We start from the raw sequence: 26,395 nt of genomic DNA, 5'->3' as shown, positions 1-26,395 counted from the left end.
CTTGACTGGGAGATCAATCGGTAAACGACCATTAGGAAGACCTAGGCGCAGATGGGAAGACAATATTAAGATGGATCTCGCAGAGATTGGAATACAAAGTAGAAACTGGATGCAGTTAGCTAAGGATAGAAGTCAGTGGAGAGCTTTTGTGAACGCGGCATTGAACCTCCGGGTTCCATATACCATAGAGTTAGTTAGTTCGGTTCTTGGAACGACAAACGAAGATGTTTACTTTTAAGAAGTAGCCACGTGGGCAGTTACTGTGAATCTTAGGCGTTCGGGATACAGAACTGGTATTTTTGTGCGTTTCAGTATTTCAAGATGTTGGTAAAATTTGTGAGTGAGTTCGGGGGCGTACTGTGTTTTCAACAGACGGTTATGTACTGTTTTGTAAGTTATGTGAAAATGTGGTTTCCACTGAAAAGCGTTATTTGGTAACACACCATATAAGCACTGCGAAACACAATTCTGCAAGAACACGCAAATCAGCTGGTGAAAAGGTTCAAAATCTTCTTGGAACAGTCACGAATCTCGCCTCGCGTACTAGCAGTTTTGCGAATGATCTGTGTGAAGCTCTAACGCGGACATTCCTTTATGGAAGTTAGAAAATGTTTCCTTTAGAAACTTTCTCGAGAAATATATAAAACAAAAAGTTCCAAGTGAATAATCTTTGAGAAAGACTTACATTGATAGCGCGTACAGCAGAACTATTGCCGATATCCGTAAAAGTGTTGCTGACATAAATATATGGATTTCAATTGATGAAACTTGCGATATTCTAGGACATTCCATTGCCAACGTTGTAATTGGAACTTTGGGAGGGGAAGAAAGCACACAAACCTTTTTGATTGAATCAGAAGTTCTGGAAAAAGTAAATGGCACGGTAATTGCACAGGTTTTTACAAAATCGCTGAGTATTCTGTGGCCAGAATGTGTAAAATACGATAAGGTCCTTCTTTTTGTCACAGACGGAGATGCATACATGAAAAGTGCAGCAAAAGCCCTTAAGGTTCTATTCCCATGTATGCTACATGTCACCTGTCTGGCACACGCGCTACATAAAATTGCAGAGGAAGTTCGTTTTCATTTTCCTGAGGTTGACCTTCTTGTGTCAAATGTGAAAAACGTATTTTTGAAAGCTCCATCGCGAACAAGTGCGTTTCGCGAATTAGCCCCTGAACTTCCGCTTCCATCACAGCCTGCCTTAACGAGATGGGGTATATGGATTACAGCTGTTCTCTATTATGCTAACAACTTTGAACCCATCAAAAGAATCATTGATACTTTTGATGAGGATGATGCGTCTTCAATTAAGGTTGCTCAAAGTTTGCTTAAGAAGAATTCCTAGAAAAAGGACTTAGTCTTCATTGCAACACATTTTGCAAAGTTACCAGATGCTATTGCTAAGTTTGAAGAAAGAAGAAGAAGAAAAAAAAAAAAGGAACAGACACTCTCTAGTTCTCTGAAAATCTTCAATGATACTCTCAACGATCTGAGTGTACATTCGTACCTGGTGACACGGGCGAGTACATTCGGCGTAAGTGTGATCGTGTTGTAAGTGCTAATCCAGATTTGGGAAAATTGAAAGACATCGCTAGTGTTATGGAAGGTGATGCTAATACAGCTGTTGACAGTGACATGGATCCTTCCCAAATTACATGTTTCAAGTATGCTCCAGTGACATCTGTAGATGCGGAAAGATCATTTTCAAATCTAAAGCGAATTCTTTCTGACAGGAGACAAAGTCCTTTGAAAATGAACAAAAACATGAAAAATCTTTCGTAAGTGAAAATAAACTGCTAGTGTAGTGTAAAATGACTTCACTCTAGTATTTCTTGTGCTTTGAATGTTTGTGCTAATGTAACCGCGTGTGAATAAAATGTGATACTGCTTTTAAGTTATTGTTCATTGTTACTACTGAAGAATGGCGAATGAATTGTTAGATGTCGTCCCTTCACGGGTTGCGCAAGTTTCCAGAATTTTAAGTGGTAAGTTCAAAGTGCAAAATGAAACATTTTATTCGATTAGTAAACGAATTATAGCCTATTATAGCTTTTATATATATTTTAGTACCTATTTTTTCCCCAAAGTTCGTGATTGCTTGTTTATTTTATTTTTGCCATTTTTGGGTATTTATTTTGCAATTTTGCCAGCCATTTTCGGGCTTTTATTTCGCCATTAATTCCGGGCTTTAATAATATCCAAGACTACCAATATGTTGTGTGTGTCGCAGTAGCAATATTCACGGTGATGATGTCATACAGAACTCTTCTTAACTCCTCGACAGAAAAAAAAAAAAAGGAATAGTTTACGGGAGCCAAACCTAAGCGAGAGCGATCACTGAACCTGGAACAGCATTTTACAAAGAGCTGTAGAGCTAATGTGGCACAGCCAACTGCAGAACTTCGTCTGCACATGTAACGACCTGTTTCTACTATCACAATCCGATGAGAACAGCGTAACTTCAACATCCGCAGTTGGGTTGCAATTTCGAAACTTTATCACCGTCGCCAACAAGGTAACACGAAACGAGAGGATAACGCACGGATCACGGATGATTGGAAGAGTTTCATTTAATCTGGTACGTCATTTTCTCACAAATCCAATAGGTCGGATTTAATGGCCCAGAGACGTATGCTTACTTCCTACTGTTAAAACTCTGTGATGGCGTGGTGCGCAATTTTTGCTGTTCCGTTGGACTATCTTTTACTGGATACCTCTTTATTGCTCTCAATGGATGAATTACTATTAATAATTGTATGGATATTTTAGGTTAACAGATGCATGAAATAGTGTAGATATTTCCAAGCAACGAAGCAATCCTCTAAAATGACAATGTGCTAATACACCTCTCCTGACCTAATCCAACTCAAGAGTTGAACATTATTGAACGTCTATGGTTGGTTTATGACAACAAGCTTGGCCCAGATTTGCTGATGCAAGTTTGTGCTGCACTGCATAAAGAATAGCTCACTATTCTGGTAATGATTCATGAAATATATGCTTTAATACCCTGATGAATACAAACTGTACTACAGGCTAAATGTGACATTCAAAATTTACATATAGCAAACACATATATAATTTCACGTAGTAAAGCACAATAATTTTAATTGGAAAGTGGGTCATTTTTATTTTAGAAATTTAAAACACACAAAAAGTATGTTACAAATCTTTGTTGCCTTTGGATTGTACTAGTTGCTTGCCCGAGTTTTCGACCCACTGTACACTATAGGTTAAAGTGGTGATAAATTAAAAACTAATTGTTTAGATTTAACTTTATCTAGATTTCCCACCAACCAACATAAATATTAATGCTCAAATCTAAAAACGGTTATGGCCCTTGGCCTATTTTGAAATAATTAAATTGAAACAATCCAGTTTTTAAGTTCCGATAACATCGTCACAATAGTTTTAAATCTACGACCTACCTGCATGCTAGCGGTATTTATTGGCATCAGGCAGGCAGACAACGACAATTATTAGCGGAATTTTTTACTACTATTAGAATGACGCACGGACTGACATGTTTTCTTGTTTAAATTAGAATTTACGTCGTTGGCTAGCGCTGTTGATAGTGTGCGAGAAATCAATTCCTCTACTTAAAAAATATAATTATTTTTGGAACTAACTTTTTACGAAGAAACTAAAAAAAAACGTAAAATCGTTAGATCTGACAACCCCACTTCATTAACACCTTGAAAACAGTATCATATCTCACGAGAAACAATTCACTATTTCAACCGATTGTTTTCATCATTATAATAATTATATTGTACATCACCACAAAGTGATTTCGAAGCACTAATGTACGTACAATACATTTCTTTCTGCGCCTAATTCTCTTACCTGATTGAACGAACTAGGTAAAAAATTTGTGAGGAAAGTATTCTATACCAGAAGTTTAAGAGCATATGCTAACGAACTTAAAGATCATGTGTATATTATTTATAGCCTATTAATAAAGTTACACATACCAGCCCAACGCGGAAATTGAACGTCATATTGACTAACAATATTTTCCGCTTCTTAGTTAAAATTACTTTCTCGAGTTGGGCAAGTTCCCTTAAAAGTTATTTTATTTTATTTTATTTATTTATTCATTCATTTTTAAGAATGCAAAATTTTCGTAAATGCTTGTAACAAATCATAAACATAGGCCTATATTAGTTTGTGCTATTTTCTACTACCTATTCTCTAAACTTTCAGATTTTTCTTTTCTGTTACAAATTTTGTCTGTGTTGCTTTGCAGTACTCTGTGTTAGTGTACCGGGTGTCTACTCAAATTCTAAAATGAAATTTTGAGACTTTTTCGTGACCTTTTCTTTCCCAAACCATAAAATTTAGTAACATTCTGAAGAGGCGAATTGGGCCAAATTTTCATGCATGCGATAGAAACGTGCTTTGCTTGCGATTTGGTAGGGTCTAAAGCCGAAAATAGACGTTTTTGGTGGTGAATTTTGACGTTTTACAGAATAAAATTTTCCAGTCGATACCATATTTCTCAAGATAAAAAAAAATTCGTGATCTAAAAGCTAGATTTCGTGACTTTTTCTTGACTTTCATGACTGTTTTCTAAATTCATGACTTTCGTGACCGATAAACACCCTGGTATAATTTATCGGATATATGCCTTCAAATATGTATGGTCTATATATACGAAGTTAATATGCAACAAAATATTGAAAACATATTCTGTTACTATATTGGTTAACATTACTACTACAAGCTATATACAGTTTAAATAGTTCGATACAACTTATCTTGAACGGAAACGCGTCTATGCGGAAAATCAAGTATTTCACTTTCGCATCATTTATACATAGGTTCATTGTTTTTACTTAGAATATATTTTAAAATAACTATACATCTCTCTAAAAAATATATATATTTATTTAAATTCATATATCAACAAAAATATATTCATATATGTAACATGTATAACAAAGATTTCCCTATTTCTCTTTACAATTTGAGGTCTTCATTGTTTGGTAAAGGTAAGAAGTATGACTCCACTTTCTCAGCAGATACTTCCTGTAGTGTAGGCGGGTTCCATTTTGGATTTTGGTCTTTATCTACTAGCAGTGCTCTAACACCTGAAAATGATAATAAACAATTATACAATATAAATTGAGGTTATATTACTAGTACATTTATGAGAAATTTCATTAGTGTAAAAACTCCAAAGAGGTCTATTTACACTAGATGTCAAGGACGAGGTATTTATTACGATATCACCTCCATGAAAAATCAAACATATGTATAAGACTTACACATGACAACTTAAGTCATTTCATATGTAATACTTTTGTAGTTCGTAAAATGTCTTACTAGCAGGATCAGCTGTCGAAGTTTCTCGAGAACATTAGGGCATATTCTACTGGCACTGAAGTTCCTTGTAATTTACAAACACTGTCAAGATCACAATTAGTTTATTATTATTATTATTTTTATAACAATCATTAATCTTCTTACACTGATCAAGCGTTTTATTCTTCAAGAATGTACACAAGAATTTAATTGTAAGTTTCGTATACAGAGCTGCCAAGGTTAGTTGCTCTCAACCTTTTTTGACTGACGACACAGTTTACTGAACTTCCAGAACATCACAACACACTTATTTGATATTATTATTATAATAGTGAAACCAATTAGTTTTTATGACTCTATATAGCACTGAGCGTTCTTGCTAACGTTGGAAGTGTTGACTGGTGCAGTATGTCTCGATTTTAACTAATTATTATTAAATTCTTCATAATTTTTAAATTCTAAAATTTCACGACACACCTTAGGGGACTTTGTATTTTATGCCGCGATTCATACACCGGTTGAGAATCATTGGCCTAGGTGATGGAATCCACAAGATATCGAAACACAGGTAATAATGAAAAATAACTTTTGGCACTTTGGAACATACTAATTAATAGTCTAGGCATCGGGAATTAAAAATTAAGTTCTAAGGGCAAATCATGTAACAATTGGCATCCGATATTTTTTGAATATATATCCATCACTGATCACAAAAATGCCGGATGCTAGAAAAAAAAAAAAAAAAACATGGGAGGGAAGCGGGATGAGGGGAAAGCCGAAATTTTAACCGTTTCTATTATTCATTATATCTCCGTAACCATCGGAGCTAGAGCATCCAAACTTTTTTTTATATTGTTTGTCTAATTGTCTTCTACAATTTAACTTTAATGCACTTTTGAGCTTAATATAATATTTTTCTTGTTATTTTAATTTTTAGTTAGTATTGGTTGCACGTGGTCAGTTTTTTAGCCACAAATTCTTTACAAGATCGAATTCGGAAAAATGTTTCCTCTAAAAGTTTTTCGTCATTTTGTACTCTTTCAAAAAATGTATATTTATATTAGTGTAAAAATAATAGTGCCTGAGTTATAAGCAACTTTATTTTGTCTGCCGTGCGAAACTGATCACGGCGCGGCCCAAGAGTTACCTTTCCACAAACGATAGACATTAGCAGTTGATGATGATTAATATATATATATAAAATCTTGTCTGCCTGCAAGTATAGAATCCTGATGATTAAGTCTGTCTATAATCTAATTAAAATATCCATTTTTAATATCAATTGAGGGGCTTTTTGGAAAACAACCCTTGTCAAAATATAAAATTTCTCTGAAGAATGAAAAGAGAGGTTTTTCTAGTACACACTATGAGAAACTCTACAAATCTGTTTCTTTATACGTGTCTATGTTACCTTCTAAAACATGCACAAACATGCAACCTTCTACTCATTTTTCTTTAAAAAAAAAGTTTTGACAGCTGTTTTTGCTACAAGTCCTTTGATTTATGTACTACAATGGTACTGAACGAAATAGAGCAGGAACCAGATTACAAAATTGCCTTTAGGAGACAATCATGAACAATTTGCCATCCATTTTGTTTTATATATTACCACATTTCCCTCTTAGTACTTATTGTAACGGTAAGAAAAAAATAAGATATACTTAATATATTTTATAAATGATCAGTTTTTAAACTATTACATTTTATTTACGTAAGAAGCACTTGCCTGTTATTAAGATAGTGTGCAGTTGCTATAATACAATAAGACTATAATAAGAAATGTAATAGAAGGAAACCATTTGCTTGAGAAATCTCTACATAAGAGAACAAATTATTCGATTTCTAGAATTAGTTCTCAATAATGTTATGCCACACTTATATCTCGATGAAAGATAGAAAAATTTGTGACGCCTTTAATGCATCATTCAGTCTTTTTCATCACTCTATTCATTAACTGATATTGAATTTTTATATTCGCTCGGACAACTGCACATTGGAGTGCACAAGAAATCGCGATTCTTACACTTGCATTACAAACTTACACACTCAAGTTTCTGACAGCTACACATGGTAATCTCTAAACAAGCCTTGGAAATATCTCCGAGTGTTTTCAAAACTGGCTTCAGAATTTGGTCCTCCAAGAACCTTCCGGAGCCTTCTTTCCTTGGTAGATCGATCTCACACTTACCAACGTTCCCAAATTACTGTTTGGTAATGGGATCTCTTTATACATTGTTTCAGAGCATCATTAGCTGGAGATAATCTCTCCACGCTGCATTTTCCTAGAAGAAGCCTAGCTTCATCACAGGTCTTCGAGTTAACCTTGAAGAGCTTTGTGAAAAACAGTTTTGCAGATTCAATAGCGCTTATTGATAAAGGAATCTGTCCTAGAGAAAATAAAAGGTCACAGTTTTCTGAGTAAGTAGACAGTGTTTCAACTGGATATGACGTTATGTCGCATCCAAGTGGAGCGTAATATGCCATTACCTCTCTTCTCATTCTTAGATAACGGGTGGCAAAGGTGGTGAACTGGAATAAATCTTCTTGTCTTTGAAATCCCGCCATCATGTACAATTTTTTTACAAGAAATTCTGGCATGATGCTGTATCAACAGAAGGAAAACATCAGTGTCTCTACTCATAAAAACATTTCTTTCTGAACTGTGATTCACAGCATCAAGTATCTGAACTGTGATCCACAGCATCCTAGAATCTGATTCTTCATGCTACCCTTCAAGATTTTGAACATCGAAGTTTGACTTAACAGTCTTCTGATCTTTAAAACTACCGGAAACAACAGAGTTCTGAAGATAATAATTCCAGCAATGCATTATCTACTTATGGTCTACTTACTCAGAGAACTGTGACCTTTCATTTTTCCTAGAACAGATTCCTTTATCAGCAAACGCTATTGAATCTGCAGAACTGTTTTTCACAAAGCTCCTCAAGGTTAATGTGAAGATCTGTGATGGAGCTAGGGTCCTACTTTTAGGAAAATGCAACCTGGAGAGATTACCTCCAACTAGTGATGATTTGAAATAACACATAAAGAGATCCCATTACCAAACAGCAATTTGGGAAACGCTGATAAGTGTGAGGTCAAACTACCAAGGGAAGAAGAGTCCGGATGGTTCTTGGAGGACCAAATTCTGAAGTCAGTTTTGAAAACACTAGAAGATATTCATTCCCAAGGCTTGTTTAGGGATTACCATGTGTAGCTGTGAGAAACTTGAGTGTGTAAGTTTGAAATGCAAACGTAAGAATCACGGTTTCTTGTGCACTCCAATGTGTAGTGTCCGAGCGAGTATAAAAATTCAATATCAGTTAATGAACAGAGTGATGAAGAAGACTGAATGATACATTAAAGACATCATAAATTTCTCTATCTTTTTTCGAGATACAAAAGTGACATAACATTACTGAGAACTAATTCTAGAAATCAAATAATTTGTTCTCTTATGTAGAGATTTCTTAAGCATATGGTTCCCTTCTATTACGTTTCTTATTATAGCTTTATTGTATTATAACAACTGTACAAATCTTAATAATAGGCAAGTGAATCTTCTGTAAATAAGATTTAACAGTTTAAAAACTGATCTTATTTTATGCTTTTTTTTCTTACCGTTACATTAAGTATTAAGAAGGAAAGGTGGTAATATATATAAACAAGAATTTTAGAAACGATCCCAAAAAATGGATCAAAAGATTGCGATCTTGGCCAAGACTTTTATGAATGATCCAAAACAATGAATCAAATGATTGCGATCTCGGTCAATACTTAGGTTTTGAATCAGGAGAACACAGAATTTTTGAACTTCCCCAAAATCGAGTTTTCGATTTTTTAAAATTTTTATTTATTTTCTTTATTTTTTTTCATTTATTTATTTATTTTTTACGGAATAAGCACATCATACGAGTTAAGTGATAGTTTAAGTTTGGTTACACTATATGTAGTTCTCCAGATATAAGGCATACAAGAAAATTTTTGCCTGAAATATATTGGATCTTTTAATCCAAAAACTGGATGGTAAATTGTTCATGATTCTCTCTTGAGGGCAATCTTGAAATCTGGTTCCTGTTCTATTTTGCTCAGTACCATTGTAGTACATAAATGAAAGGATTTGTTGCAAAAACAGCTCCTGTCAATCATCAGGATTATTATATACTTGCAAGCAGACAAGATTTTATATATATATTATATATATATATATATATATATATATATATATATATATATACGCACACATTGAAGCTGTAGTACAAACACAAAATACATAAATACCTTAAGAAAAATATTGTCCATCGCTAGCCACCACTTTCGCCCATCTGTCAGGCAATGTACGGATTCCGTGGCGAAAGAAGTCCTCATCCTTGGAAGCGATCCAGTCAGAGACCCATGTTTCGATATCTTCTGAAGAAGTAAACCGCTGTCCAATCAAATCGTTGTTCATGCAATCGAACAAGTAGTAGTCCGAAGGAGCAACGTCTGGTGAATACGGCGGGTGGGGTAAAACTTCCCATCCGACATTTTCTAAATAGGTTTTGACCGGTTTTGCGACATGCGGGCGAGCGTTATCATGTTGAACAATAAGTTTATCATGTCTGTTCTCCCATTCTGGTCGTGTTCTGGCCAGAGCTTGCTTCAAACGCATTAATTGTCGTCGATAACGTTCTCCATTCATAGTTTCACCCGGTTGCAGCAGCTCATAGTACACCACACCTTTCATATCTTACCATATGCACAGCATAACCTTTGCACAGTGAATATCTCGTTTTGGTTGTGATGGGCCTGGTTCACCTGGTTTTACCCAGGCCTTTTTTCGTTTAGGGTTCTCGTAATGGATCCACTTCTCATCACCCGTAATAATTCGATGCAGAAACCCCTTTCTGCTCTGTCGTTGAAGCAGCAATTCGCAAATGGTTTTTCGTCTTTCAACGTCTCTGTCTTTCAATTCATGTGGAACCCAATGTGACATCTTTTGAATCATTCCCTTGGCTTTCAAGCGTTTGGAGACTGTTGTTTGATCAACGCCTAATGCTGCTGCAAGTTGTTACTGCGTTTGACACGAATCCTGCTCGAGCAATGCTGTCAATTCTTCGTCTTGAAATTTTTTTGGCTGTCCAGCTCGCTCTTGGTCTGCCAAGTCGAAATCACCACTTCTAAACCGTGCAAACCACTTCTGACACGTTCGCTCAGCTAGAGCATGGTCACCATACACTTCCACCAAAATACGATGACTTTCAGTCGCACTTTTCTGCATGTTAAAGTAATGCAGCAGGACACCCCGCAAAAACACTTTATCAGGCACAAATTGCGCCATGTTCACTTAACTACAAACTGGTGTTGTTGACGCTTTAATCCACTGCCCTATACTACGAACGATACGCGATGACAGGGGTTTGCAACACATGTGTGGATACACGGAACTGTGGGACGCTCCGTTCGATGCGCCATCTCTTGTCCACCCGCACGAATTAATTCCTAGACCAAATATTAAGCATCATCAGCTGCTAATATCTACAGTTTGTGGGAAGGTAACTCTTGGGCCGCGCCGTGATCAGTTTCGCACACAACAGAATGAAGTCGCTTATAACTCAGACACTATTATTTCTACACTAATATAAGTATGCTTTTTTGAAAGAGCATAAAATGATGTAAAACTTTTACAAGAAACATTTTTACGAATTCGATCTTGTAAAGAATCTGAGGCTAAGAAACTGACGTAACGCGCAACCAATACTGAGGAATAATGAAAAGAACAAGAAAACCATTATATTTAGCTCAAAATGCACTAAAGTTAAATTGTAGAAGGCAATTAGATAAACAATATAAAGAAAGTTTGGATGCTAGAAGAAAGAAAGTCTAGCTCCAATGATTACGGAGATATAGTGAATAATAGAAACGGCTAAAATTTCGGCTTTCCCCTCCCCTCCCGTGAGGTGTTTTTTTCTGGCATCCGGCATTTTTGTGATCAGTGATAGGTATATACATTCAAAAGACATTGAATGCCAAATTGTTACATGATTTGCCCTTAAACTCGAAAAGGAGAGCACTTTTGTCAAGTTGATGCTTATACTATAACTAAGTATCTAACGTATTTTCAAAATGTGTTCCATACGTTCTATTCCTAATTTAAAATAATAATAATACTCTTCAATAATAAGTGTAACTAAATTAATTAATTTATTTTTAAAAAATCCTTTAAAAAGTAAAACATGTTTTTAAAAATATATCAAAGTAAATAGACTTTGAACACAAACATAAGTAGTCATTTTTTATATTTTTTTAACTTTATGGTAAGGCAAATTTCAATAATAATACTTAAATAAAAACAGAAAGTCAGGATATAATTCAATGTTATAAACAAGTTCTTGCAAGAAATTTGTATTGTGAACTCATTAAACGAAGTTTTTAAAATTCTCTTGCCTATTGTTTCTCTCAGTTTCGAAGGAATTTTATAGTGACGCAGACCTGTGTCTTATTCACCAATCGCACTGTTACTATTTTAATTTTTTTTGCTTACACTATTACTAGAGGACAAAGTTTTTTATTACATATCGACCTCGACACTTATTTGTAGTATTACAAGTCCGATAGATTTGGAAAGATGGCAAGGTTCCGAACTAGTTTCCTTGTTTATACGTAACTCACACATGACAGAGTTGCCACCTATTCTGCTTTTACGTGGAATTTCTTGTATGTATCAGTTTTTCAAGATAACGAAGTGTAGAAGTTGAACCTATTCAAATTTGCGTGAGAGCTGTCGTGTACATACTTCAAATCATTTCAACAGGTAAGTATATGGGACCAAACATTAAAGTATCTACATGACTGCCAACCTAATTTTCCAACATTAAGAATTAGAAGATAGAAAAAAAGTAATTAATAGATCTAGTGTAGATTCTTCCTAATTTAAAGAAATAATAAACACTTCTAACCAGAGTATATACACTTGTTTATTAAAAACTAAATTCCAGTGTAACAATTTCAACAACGTAACGTTGTCTTCATCAGACACTAACTGAAAGAGATATCTTAGAGTGCAGTTATTTATACTAAAAGTGAAAATCCTTGTGTGCATGGGAAGCCACCTGGGTCGGACTTCCCCGGGCGTCATCTTTCGGCCACCTGCCCTGACTTAATTACCCTCCCACCTGTGTTTATCTTTTCCAGAGACACCTGTTGTTTATACTTGACCAATTGCCTTAAAACATTTTTTCTTAATCTACCTCTGATGCCTATTAGAAATAAATAACAGACTATACTACATACAACTGATTATAAATACAGCAATACATACATATATATATATATATATATATATATATATATATATATATACATAAAAATAAACTATATATAATATTAAATATATGAATATAAATTACATATAAATATGTTCAATCTTGTTTTTTCACTTCAATTTGTTCTAATAATTTATCCCATAGATCATGTATTAACAGTCCACTTGTCCAGTTCATTAATTTGTCACTTTTCTCTTTCTTTATCCTTCGTGCTTCCTTCCATTTCCTTATAATTGGTCTATTCTCCCTTTCTAGCCCCTTTACACCTTCTCAATCTATCTCATGCCCCGTTTCTTTAACATGTTTATATATGGCATTATTTTCTCTCGTAAGTCTCACATCATCCCTATGTTGTTTAATTCTCTCCCTAAGTTTTTTCCCTGTTTCCCCTATGTATATCATATCACAATCCTTACACGTCACTTTATACACTACACCTTCATCTTTTTCACATATTTCCTTCGTTCTACTTTTCGCTTTCTTAATCATTTCCAAAATTCTTCTTCCTCCTTTTCTGTACGTCTTCACACCACCTCTTCTAAGTAAGTTCTTTAGTACTTCTGTCTTCTCCCCGATGCTCTCTATCCCGTGCCATTTGTTCTCCTCCTCTTCCTTTCTCTCCTTTCTCCTTCCTTTCCTTCTTTCCTCTTCAATTCTGTTCTTCCTTAACTTCTGTCTGTTGTACCCGTTCTGCTCTAGTAAACTGTGGAACTTCTCTATGTCCTCCTCCTTTTTCTCTTCTTCAGTATCTATTTCTTCTATTCTTCTCTCCATATTCCTTATGAAGTTTCTTTTGGTGCTGTAATCCACATCACTTCTTTCGTGGCAGTAAACTCCTGCCGCACATTCTTTCCTATACCATCTTGTTGTAAATCGTCCATCTTTTCTCTCTATAGTCATGTCCAGGAAGTTGTTGTTCTCCACTTCCATTTCTAGTCTTATCCCTTTTTCTTCATCTTCAACCTTCTTTACGAATTTTCCCAGTTGTCTCTTTGTTCCTCTCCATACTCCCACAGTCATCCACGTATCTGCAAAACAATATTAGATTGTTTCCACCTTCTTCTAATACTTTCTGCTCCCATCTGTTCATCACCAGTTCTGACAACACTGGACTTAATCTTGAACCTATACTCAGTCCTTCCTTGATCTTGACTAGTTTAGAATACTTCCTAATTTAGAATACTTTAACTCTTTATGAATAAGTTTTTTCTAGTATTGGCCGAAATAATGTGTGGTCCTTTTTCTCTTTCTTTTTTGTTTTCTTACGTTTCGAGCGATAATAGGCAAAATGAAATTATAGTAATTGTGAAAAAGCTGAATTCGAGATTTCAATGAATTTACATATTTCATGGCTCCTATTTGAATGTCCGTGTGTTTGCTCGTCCCGGTATATGTTCACATGCCTAGAGGCCATACCGTTCAACATATCAGCACTAATTTTTAAACTTAAGGTTCTTACAAAATTCTCAACGGGGTTGTAACTTTCTTCCTACCATCCCCCAAAATAAGGGTCGTTTATTGTAGCATAACTCTAAAAATATATCTGTGTATATTAAAACTTTTGTTATTGAAATATAAAGCAACAGGCTTAATTTCTACAGAACAACCAAATTCACTTTCGAGGAAGTGAAATCAGAGAAATGAAAGTAACAGAATCAAAATATAGAAACAAACACAGAACTCATACAGGTGAAAGGCCAAGACAGAAAAATATATAAACTGACCACAAAATAAATGGTCAGAAGCAACGTTATAGTGAGTATTCTCAGTATAGTCAAGTTAGTTGACTGACTAATTACTAAGTCGTCATAATAGTCTACATCATATCTAAACCTTCATTAGTCCTGTAATTAAAAAAAATGATTCAGTTATGTAAGGAAACAATATACAAGAAGTTCAAGTACATGGAGGTCTTCCTCCTAGACAGGCTTTAATTTATTCAATTCATAATTCTGTTTTGTATCAATGCCTTTGTTTAAATTCAATATAACTTTATGTCAATAATATAAATAGATACATGCACCTAACTTAGTCTTTCAATTTACTACCAAGAATATAATAACTTATATTCGACTGTTTAGTTTTCTAAGAAACTATGCATATCTTTTGAGAAATCTCTCTTTCTCAAGAGTAACCGTTTTCGTATTTGAGAATCATTACTTTTTGAATATCATCATGATCATTTAAGTAAGAAATATTCATTCTTTTAATTTTATTCTCTTTAATTTTTATTTACGAAACATTACTGAAGGGTGAAAACAGAAAATTGTGATTTTCTCGAAAACAATTCTAACGATTTTGTTTAAATTTCATACGTCACATCTATATTTCATTAATGACAACCCTATACTGTGGTATAAATAATTTCTCTGGGTAGGTAATCCAGAAGTAGTAGTTTCTTGCTTTTTTTTTTTTTTTTTTCAGATGAATTTCTCAAGAATGATGAATTTGATCATATTTCATATATATATAAGTGTTTCATTAATAACACCACAATAAAAGATATGTGATCTTTTTTTTAAAAAAAAAATCCACAAAGGGTAACTTAATCTAGGGATGAGTTTTTTTCAGAGATTTTATTGATGTTTCATAAACAAATATTTGATTAATAACTCTACATTCCACAATTTCTTTTGTCGTTTTGCATGGAAAAATGTATGATTAATGGCTCCTATTGCCTTATTACATCAACAATTTGGCGTCTCTCCTCAATGGATTTACTTTTCAACAACTATGAAATATAAACAATAACAATAAATCTTTGTTGAGAATAATCTTCATCACCATGACAGAAATTTGTACTAACGAAGCGTGCAAGATTGGGAAGGGAAGATCTTAAGTGTAAGTATGGACTATTTATTTTTACAGTAGCAACTTATACAGTAATGTTAATTTTTATTTTCATACAGTACACAAATCAGAACGTCAAACGAACGGTAGAAAATAGTTATGAATCTACACAGTGAAAGAAATGGCAAAATTAAATATTATAAGTAATGTATAGCACAAATGTTTTGCAAGACATCGTCTGTTGATTGTAACACAAGTAACTGTGCATACTCTCGTGACGAAATCCGTAATTTTTTGGAGGAATTTTCTGCTGAGAAGTTAATTGAAAAGGTTCCGCCAGTAGCTTTTAGCAGAGCGATGTAATTTAGAGAGGTTTATCGATATCGATTTATTCCTGAGTAAGTTGCCTCTCTGATTCGACATGACTTCATTGCAAAATAACAGAGACCACTCCTGTCTAACCAAAGGAAAAATGTAAGACTCAGAATTTCTTGTCAACTATGACTTTCCTGAAAATTAGTCACAAGTGAACAGGTTACAATCCATATCTTCGTTATTTATTTCAAAAGATTGTTGTTGGATTGGATATTAGCGTCCCCTTCATCACCGAGACTATACGAGACATGGGCCTACAGCTTAACGTGGTATCCGAATTAGATTAATATAATCCGGGTCTCTCGCGCCAAAGATACGTACGCTAATCATAAAGCTACGAGCGAGCTCTTATTTCAAAGGAGAAACCAAGGTTAAACATATTAATTATATAGCTAATAGCTGTTTATACCTTTTAAAAGAAACTCAAACTTTCTAGCAGAAATATTTCAAACATTCCCAAAGAAAAAAAGATTGTTTATTTTTCAGATGGGTCAACTTCCAATACGAAAAAGAAAGAAAAAAAATAACCTGTTTTTTCACGAGGAAGAATTTAAAATTAAAGCAGAGTGGCACTTTTCGGACATGGAAAAGGGCCTTGCGACGGAGTAGGGGGATCTGTAAAGAGACTGGCAGCTCGTGCTAGCTTCATATAAGAATCAAAGGGTTACCCCACTACAACCTTTGGAATGAACCGTGAAAAATATTACCAAAGTAAACTTCGCATGCTCAACCTAAGTAATTATGCTCAATCACCTCCTTGAAAAATCGCTTTAAACAAGCAGTAATTATAAAAGGAGCATAGCAATATCATTTGTTCATCTCTAAAACTAAAAATATGAGTGAAAAACTTTTCATGACATTTAATTTGTGTTCGGCGTAAGCTCTAAACTGCGATAAACAAAGCCACGTGAAACTAAATCTCGCTGACTTGCTGTTGTCCTACCGACGCTTGTAGTCCTCCGCAAAATAGTTCGTGTGATTGGATTATTACTTTTACTATGAAGCTTCATATAATACTGCTATATTATTAAAAATGACAAAAATATAATACGGATTATCTAATAATACTGCAATCGAGTATGATTAATGAAACAATATCAATAAACACTAAGCATTAGCAGTAATTCTGGTGCCAACTCAACTGTGGACTGGTGTTGTTTTTAAAGTCTGAAAGAAGGCTAGCATGAATTCCGGTTCCGCGAAAGTTGTCAGATACTTACACCAACAAGGCAAACCTTTACTCACTAAGCAACAATTGTTTACCAGCGAAATTCAAATACTTTTTTTTTTTTTTTTTAATCTTTCGAGTTTTTCTTTTCTGCTGCTGGTGTAAGTATCTGGACAACACGAGACAGTATTGTCAACATCCACGTGTATAATTTGCTCCTCCCTGTGGGGACTGAGAGTGATACATCACTAGCCAATCGTATTTGTGACAAGCGGAAGGATACAAATATTTTGTTTATCGGAGTTTAGAGCTTACGCTGAATGGGAAATAGAGTCTTGTCAGAATTTCCCGATAAATTCATATTAGAAGATGCCGCAGGTTCCATCACCATTGACTATGAAGCGAACTAGTGGCTCAGATATGTTTTACAGAAAAATGAAGAACTCGACTCCCATCGGAAATACAACTCGGTGATTATTACAGCATATGTGAAGATGAATATTAGGAAAATCATATCTTAACAAAATGCACCTTCTCTGTTCTGTCTGCAACTTCAAAATAAGTGATAGTAAAGGCAAATAACGGCTGCTATTTATTTACTAGTCTTCCTCGATTTCTATAAGTTAATTACCTTGTCCATACCATTACTAGCGTTATTCTGTAACATTTCGGGTAATATACCCTATACAAACTAGAGTAATATAGTAAAATTAAACTCTTCTACGAAAGTGAAATTTTTAGACTTCCACTTACAATATAAGTTATGTTGAATACTTATAAATTAATGAATGCAAATTAAAAGAACTAAGTTATCAACTGCATTATATTATAATTAATTAGGCTCACCGAATGATCGTGTTTAGTCGAATTAAAATAAATAAGAAACGACTACCAACACACTTTAAACAGACGCCAGTAAATCACTGTTCTTTTACTGAAACTTTTACTAAATCCAACTTTTAGTATCTTCGCGAAAACGCACTAAAGGATTAAATACGAAAGGGAAAAATAAATTTAAGGAAACAATAATAATACCACAATATTTTCTTTCGTTCATTGTACTGTCTTGTTAAAAATAAGAGTTCTTTTTCTTTTACCATAACTGTACATAGGAAGTTAAATATTTAGCTTGAAATAAGAATTTAAACAGATAGAGAATACACGTTTGATTTATTTCTTGTTACGGATTTTGTTTGTTTATTTTAAAAGGACAGGGTTTTTTTCTTAATTTTTCCTTGACAAGACTACAAAGGGAAAGTATTTGGACTTTTAGCTCCCGAAGATGCTAAAAATTTTGATTTAGATACACTTTAAGTGAAACATATATTTGCATGTATGTATTTAACCACTAAAAGAATCATTCAGATAATAGGTCTTTTATTGATAACGCATATACTTATAAAATCAACAAAAATTACCTTCAGGGAAGTCATGGTCCTCCGAGCATTTCTGAGAAAGTCTATATTCCATAACCAGGCATTCCTGTAGAGTCTTTGATTCACCTTCGTCTAAGGCTTTCTTTGTGACTTTCAGTGAAGTGGGCGACATCTTTTTCAAAATATCCAGTGTCTTCTGACTCCATTCAGACCCATCTTCTTCCAGTTTGGCAAAAATTTCCTCTACACTATTCCCACTAAAGCAGTTATCAATTTTACCAAGGAAAGGCTTGAGACTGAATTCCCTTGTACTTACTTCGGACTCTCGGTTAAACTTTTGTAATACATCTTCGATTTCTCGTTCTGGATTTTTTAGATTGATTAACTGAGTTTCAAGTTCTTGCAGCTTAGTGGAATCACAGTAGTGTGTCGCAATGCCAGCCTTTACAACATCGTATCCTCGTAGTCTGTGACCCGTCAACGCAAGAAACAGTCCAAGCTTACCGCCTAGTCTGGGTAAAACATACGTTCCACCTACGTCCGGAAATAAACCTATTGCAGTTTCGGGCATTGCAAATAATGTTTTCTCCGTAGCAACTCTGTAATAGCCATGCACTGATAAGCCAACACCCCCTCCCATTGTGATACCATCAATAAGAGCAACGTACGGAATGTGATAAGTACCTATCAAGTAGTTCAACATATATTCCTCTCGAAAGAAGTCTTTATATAATCTATCACCCTGCTTTGCAGCTAATGAGACAGATTTTACGTCACCGCCTGAACAAAACGCTTTTCCACCAGATCCTTTTATAATAACCATACTCATTGACTTTTCCCAATCTTTCAGTACAGGATATATCTTCCTAATCATCGGTAGAGACAGAGCATTTAAAGCTTTAGGTCTATTTAATGTTATTACACCTTTGTTATTCACTGTTTCTAACAGGACATCGTCACAAGTTGATGACATAGCAGCCTTCTTAATAGAATTCTTCAAAAAGCAAAGGCACCTTAAAAACACTTTCTTGTGCAAGCGGAGCATCTAAAAGTAAATAATAATTATGTTTTAAGTTCTTAACCAAAGAATTGTTTAATTCAAAATATATAAATAATATAAACATCTGGCCTATTTTTTGAAAGTAATAAAAAAAAAAAAGACAGAAAAAATATTTTATTGTAAGCTTGAACAGTAAACTACTTTACCAATAACTGCGAGCTAAACACAGTTTGCAGCTTTTAAAAGAAAACGAAAACCAATATTTGCTGAGAATTTCAACTTTGCAGTTAGTATATCTAGGAGTTAGAAATTAATAATAATAAAATACTCAATAAAAAAAAAAAAAAAAATCAGTTAATTTAGCAAAATGTGTACTTAGGCAGAAGGCGGTGGAATGATTTAGCAGAATATTTGTTGCTGTATCTATATAAATTGGCATCGGGCCAAAAGAAAATTCATTAGGTTCATATAAATATAGATATTACATAGTATAGTTGTTCCTTGTAGGTTAAGTCTATACAAAGTATTGTTTTCTATTATTTACTTATTGCTTTGGCAAGATTACTAATTAGCTACCATATTATCTAAATCTTTATCTTATATGGTAATCACTTCAGAAGCAACAAATAAATAAATAAATAAATAAATAAATAAATAAATAATCACACAATTTTGCTCGTATAGGTACAAAGAAACAAACGATATGTAAGTTACGAGAGCTCCGCCTCAAGTTCTGTTGATTATTTCAATAATCTGCAACATAAATCAATAAATAATAGTTGCCTGAAAAAAAAAACATTTGAAAAAAACATGAAAAAGAACGTTTTTTTATTGAAAAAACTTCACAGAAAAAAATCCGTTTTTTTACAACACTATTTTCCATTATGCTGTAAAAAGGTAAATGTTGTGAGGTGCTAGTTTTTGGTAGAAGAGGAAACTAGAGAAATTTTCCGAACGAACTCTGGTCTGTACTCCACTGGAAAACTGCTTTCGCCGATTCATCATCTCCTCACTATTCACTACGTTGCACCAGCACCTTCGATTACTACACTGCCCAACACCATTGTTTCTATCTCGGGTGTAGTGTTGCACGGACTAATTTTTGAAAGTGTTTTTTAAAAAGTTACGCTACTCTTAGTGCTTTTTGAAAATGTGCATGAGCTTTTAAGTTGGTTTCCCTAACTCCTGATTGCTTTGAGTTAAACAAGTCCGTTGACGTTCGTTGTTTTGAAAATACATAAATATATGTATAACTAACTAACTCTATGGCCTATGGAACCCGGAGGTTCAATGCCGCGTTCACAAAAGCTCCCCACTGACTTCTATCCTTACCTAACTGCATCCAGTTTCTACTTTGTATTCCAATCTCTGCGAGATCCATCTTAATATTGTCCTTCCATCTGCGCCTAGGTCTTCCTAATGGTCGTTTTCCGATTGGTCTTCCAGTCAAGACTTTGAAGGCGTTTCTACTTTCTTCCATTCTAGCTACATGACCCGCCCACCTAAGCCTCCTCAACTTGGCGACCTTAACAATGTTGGGTAAACCATATAAATTATGTAATTCCTCGTTATGAAGTTTCCGCCATTCCCCATTCCCGTTCCTCTTGGGTCCGAATATTCGTCTCAGGATCTTGTTCTCAAATGTGAAAATATATCACGTACACAAATATGTATGTAAACACTTTAATGTTTTTCGGAGTCTGGAACTAAAGAAAATTTACGTATAAATGTCTGTACTTTAGTGCTGCCGAAGACCGTCCACCGGGTTGCTTTTGTAGTTTAGCTGCTCATTTTCTCTTTTACTTTGTGTATGTGTATATGTTGGTGTGTAGTGTGAGGTAAAATTTATATATCACTAATCACTGCGACTCACTTGTGATTCCTGTTTGCAACTCACCCTAAATTTTGAATTCTCATCTTACCGATATTTTGGGACACGCCTCTGTGTTTTTGATTTCCTCCTTTTTCTCTCATTCGTCAAATTATCTGTCGCGTCCTCAATTTTATTTTGTTTGTATCCGCCCATTTTCGGTGCTCGAGCGTCGTTTTTCCAAAGTACGTTATTTCTTTAAATTTCACAAGTTGTTTCTAAAATTTTTATGGAATTTCATCTTTAATTTTTATGGAATTTCATCTTGAGTCTTGTCGTCTGGTTCATGCTGTTAGACTAGCTTACAGATCTGTGCAAAAATCTGATCTAATTTCTGGATGAAGATACATTTACTCGAATCTGCGTTTAACAAATTATTTTCCACTACGATTCTATTCAATTTGAAGGCTTTGCCATTTTTCCCCTCTTTCACAGAAAGATGTTAAAAGCTCTTCTGTTTCTTACTTGGTTTCGTCAACTTTCCTCTGTGCATGCGGTCGCGTAGCGGCGTTGGCATTGTTATAGTGCAGAAGAGAAAGTAAATTTCCTTTTTCCCCCGCAACAATAGGTACGCAAAAAATAATTAAAAAAAAAGCATCTTAGGGATGGATAGGAAAGAAAATAAAGCATACTGTCTCAGTTCCTTTTGCTTTTTTTCCTTTTTTTTTAACACAAAATTTAAAATGACATTCACTACATGCATAATTAAATTAAATGAATTTAAAATTAAATAAAAATGGATATGAGGCAACTGTCACAACGCTATTCTTCCCGTTCAAAAAACGGAGATTTCAATTGGTTAGAGATAAAAATGAAATCCACGCACAGTTTTCCCACCAGAACAGTTTTCTGAAATTTCTCCTTCTCATAGCATATACTCAAAATATAGCATATTTTTCTTTTTATTTTATTTCCCCATGTTTCGGTAACCATAAGGCGTACCGAGTTGCGATTTTCGATAAACAGATAACAGTAACTTTCTTTACAACATTTTTGAGACATACCGGTATATTTCAAATTATTTAAAGATGTAGAAATAATAACCAGCGAACCTCATTGGAGTATCCATCTGGTAACAGCCTACATTTTGAGTTGTTGCTAAGCCTCAACAAATAAATACTTTTTTGAAATTCATCGTTCTTCCACTCGAAATCTGAAAGGCTATTCCCGACCATTATGTTTAATATGAGAAATTATATGTAACAGTTGGTATTATTTCCAAGACGTGTAAGATTTCGATGCTTCAGGAGCATCGCAGGAACTTAACCCCGGACGCCGTATTCATACGCAAATTGTAAAAGAAAATGAAATGAAATCTTTAAGTTTAACGTCCCACGGCTATGCCTGTTAGGCTAAAGGAGACGGTGATAATGAGAAATGAGTGAAATGGTGGAATGAAGAAAGTGGGAGGAAACGGGAGAACCCCGAGAAAACCCACGAGCACGATGTTTGTCCACCACAAAGTCCACACGGCACGAGCTGGGATCGAACCAGGGACCCCAAGCACCGGAGGTGAACGCTCTACCACTGAGCCACCGCGCCCCCAAATTGTAAAAGAATTGTAATTCTTCTACTATTACTTCTTATGCCCCCTTAAACTTTATCTATGCTAAGTAAGATATTTTCATGCCCCTAGCGCAAATCATCTAGGAGGCAATAAGACAAAAACAGTAAAAGAATTAATGATTTTTCAACAATTATTTCGAGTGGTATGCCAAAAATAAACCTGCATTTATTTATTTATTTTATTATTATTATTTTGTAGATTTGAAACGAAGGGCACTGTTAAAAATTAAGCTTAAAATAGCCCTCGTATTTCTAATCTGAAACCCGACTGTATAAGACATTAATGAAAATTTGGGATTTTGGGAAAAAAGTTTCGAGTTGCCCCTCCGTTTCTTATAAAAATTAAGAAAATTTACAGGAGGAAGGAGGTAAGAAATGATGATTTGGAGTACTTATGTGATGTTGGCAGTAAAGTTATGTTTAATACGATAAAAGATATGTAGAAGTGGGTACTATTTGTAAGACGCGGTAGGTTTTGATGACTGAACAGCATGGTAATCGTACAGGATGGGGAATCGGTGCGTTGAAAATGATATTTCCGCATTGAATTTACCGAATTATATAAGAATAATGAAGAAAATCTATTAAATTTTCATGAGAATCATGGATTATTGAATTTGAGTGATAATTGAAGCTTATATGAGAACCTGTTCCAGTCACTGATCTAGTCTTACCAGGTAACCTAAACGAACTTAAACTAACCAAGCCTAACTTAAACTAACCTAACCTGACTTAAGCTAGCCTAACCTAATAATATTTAATGTTTTAACTGCATTTTTGTAGATTGGAAACAGAAGGGGCAACTTTAAACTTAAGCTGAAGATTTCTTTCAACTAAAATTCAATCATTATACACGTGCATGCATACAATAAACCTGTAGAATTTTAATGGTAATCATGGGTTTTGCTTCTGAAACTTTTAGTAGGGCATATAACATAAAAACTAGTGCATAAAACACGAACAAACTTGTGCAAGATGACCACAAAGCGAGAATATCTAACGGACTCAGGGCAGGTACACAGAAGAGGTGCCGAGCGGTTGTGAGAGGGTGCGTCCATAGGGAGTAGACGCGTCAGCGGTGCGGTGTATATGCATAAACGAGGATAGTAGAAGACAAGTTACACATACAATACTTCAAAACTATCACTCAAAATTTATTTCAGTATACTGTGCATTAACAGTAATTGCTTACATTCACACTCTCATTCCTTTACGATATGTTTTACATTGTATTTTACCTATAAATCCTTTATGTGGTAGAATCGTCTGCTCGAGTGAATCCCATTTTAGTTATAAAACTACTAATTCTCGGCACATATAAATGAACAGTACTACCGTAAAAACAGTAAATATTAATTTTGTTACCGTATAATTACTTCCACATATTTGTATTTTTTACTCCTTATATGGATCCATCATCGGCATTTGTACTGCTCAGATTTTAAAGAACGAATTTACTACCTCATTACTTACCATTTTCAATTAAAATTTCTTTATCCCAATGTTAGTAGTTAATTCTCAATTATTGATGATTAATTCCTCTGCGCGTGCAATAACAGTCACAAAACACGCAGCAGATTACGCCACAGCGTATTTCGCCTGATTATCTGATTAAAACGCTCTCAACTCAGCGTTACTGTTCTTCGCAAGTTTGGGTTGTCCAGCTGATAGCTGATTGCACTCTAATTTGTGCGCAGTGCACGTCTATGCTCTTGCTTTAATAATCCATTATCTTGAAGAAACGTGTCCTTATTCCCCGCCTCGTTTATATATTTTTTTGTAATTATAATTTTTATCTAATATAGGACTATGCTCACATTCAAAATTGCCTAGAGAACTTAGCCCATAAATATCATATCATACCTGTGCGGTGATCGATGCGTTTCTGTCGAAAATTTTTCTCTTTTTACTAATTCATTCATAAAACCTGCTCGACATAAACAAAGCGAAATGTATTACTACGCGGCTCATACGTGCTTTAGCAGCGAGAGACGTGAACAGCAGTATCGTCTGCTTGCTTACGCTTCTTTCAAATTATCCGGCGATTTACCGGATCCGCAAACTGCCGGATGAGAAGTGTACCCTTTCATATTATCCGGCGATTTGTAGTAGATGAAAAATATGCGAGCAGGGTTGCGGTGCAACTGAAGAAACAAAACCTGTCTTCTACTCGCTTTGTTAAGACAGACAGAAAAAAAAAAGTCAGACACGGTTCACTTTTTTTTTTTTTTTTTTTTTTAAAGAGAAGTGGTATCTTCAAGGAGATTTTTCTATACTGTTCCCACAATTGATAGACTTGAGCAAAATAGCGGCCAGGTTCTGGATATTTAAAATACGATCCCGGTATTTACCTGTTGCGACTGGAAAAACCAGGATAAACTCCTTTTAGGATAGTCGGTGGTTGAGAACTATCCCAGAATCCAGTGGAGGATCTAGAAGTTAAAAACTGGGCGGGTGCTGCCAAACCCTAGAATGCCTAGTGAGAATTATATCATGAGTTTTCCATAAAGTTTCAAAAATATATAAATAATAGCATAAATTATTTTCGTCACGCTGAAAACTGGAGGGGCATAGGCCGCCCGTCCGTGGCCTAGATCCGCCACTGCCAGAACCCCAAGTCAACACAACCACTGAGCCCAAGGCTGATCTCGAGGCATTCTTTATTATTATTATTATTATTATTATTATTATTATTATTATTATTATTATTATTATTATTATTATTATTATTATTATAGTATTTCGGGTTTATTCTTTTGTTTTAAGCGTTCCGACTATTGACTCAAGTCTCTTTAAAGCACTGCTCTACTCCCTGTATTCAAAGAACTATTCAGGAAATTACAACCATAGAAGTGATAAAGATAATTATAAAATATATAAAGTACGGCATATTTATCTAATATCACATCATGGGTTCTCTCTCGCTTTGCGAAAGTACATAAAGGTATTATTACTAAATATATAATATTGATGAAATATTTGATAGTGTATATTTCAATTGTGGGGCACCACAAATTTATAGAATTACAAACTCATTTGCCCAGTGCTACTCGAACATTTATTTCTCCCAATCATCTAATACATTGAAAAAATAATTTATATTGATTTGGACTCTTTAATCAACGAGGTATGGATTCGACACTTCGGTAGTGTCGGTCGTTTTCAGTTATTTTTACATGTGATCTTTTCCCATATATTGTATGTAACAAGTTTGGTTAAAATTACTCCAGGTGTACTGGGCTAGAACATAACCACACACACACACACACACACACACACACACATATATATATATATATATATATATATATATATATATATATATATATATATATATATATATATATATATATATATAGGGTCTATATTCGTAAAACACATGCATATTATCGCTACCACTCTCTACTCTTTCCTAGTAACACTTTCTTCCTCCCTCAACACCCATCCGGCAGTTTGCCGCGAATATGTGAAGAGCTTCATTGCTAGCAATGTCCCGCTTGGTTATACACGGCGGTCTGCCGCGCCGGATTCTAGCAGGGAAATCCAGCTGTTTTTGCTCGCCGGATAAATGTCCGGAGACCGCCGCACATATGTGAAAAGCTCTATTGCTTGCAATTTCTTTCTACCTTGTCCGGC

The 26,395-nt window shown here is 34.7% G+C and overlaps 2 protein-coding genes across 3 annotated transcripts in view; one reads left to right on the top strand and one right to left on the bottom strand.

The window, feature by feature from the left end:
- Positions 1–4,871: 4,871 nt before the first annotated feature.
- Hibch (3-hydroxyisobutyryl-CoA hydrolase) lies at positions 4,872–24,772 on the bottom strand. 2 transcript variants are annotated; one of them, XM_081770140.1, is made up of 3 exons: positions 24,623–24,772; positions 18,366–19,368; positions 4,872–5,096 (listed from the first exon to the last, which is right to left on the bottom strand). In XM_081770140.1, the coding sequence occupies exons 2-3, from the start codon at positions 19,366–19,368 to the stop codon at positions 4,966–4,968; spliced, it is 1,134 nt and encodes a 377-aa protein (XP_081626266.1). In that variant the 5' UTR covers positions 24,623–24,772; the 3' UTR covers positions 4,872–4,965. The 2 variants fall into 2 exon arrangements, with proteins under 2 accessions (XP_081626266.1, XP_081626265.1); XM_081770139.1 differs by lacking the exon at positions 24,623–24,772 and adding an exon at positions 24,233–24,587.
- LOC145694003 (cilia-and flagella-associated protein 96-like) overlaps positions 15,380–26,395 on the top strand; it is a 101,861-nt gene continuing 90,845 nt past the window's right edge. The window contains exon 1 of the mRNA XM_081770160.1: positions 15,380–15,455. The gene's annotated coding sequence lies outside the window, so the exon portion shown is untranslated. The remainder of the gene's footprint in view (positions 15,456–26,395) is intronic.

This window comes from Thermobia domestica, chromosome 1 (assembly GCF_964235325.1).
Source record: "Thermobia domestica chromosome 1, izTheDome1.hap1.1, whole genome shotgun sequence".
Classification (NCBI taxonomy): domain Eukaryota; kingdom Metazoa; phylum Arthropoda; class Insecta; order Zygentoma; family Lepismatidae; genus Thermobia; species Thermobia domestica.
Note: the sequence above shows the minus strand (reverse complement) of the source record. Positions and strands in the feature narration are given on the sequence as shown.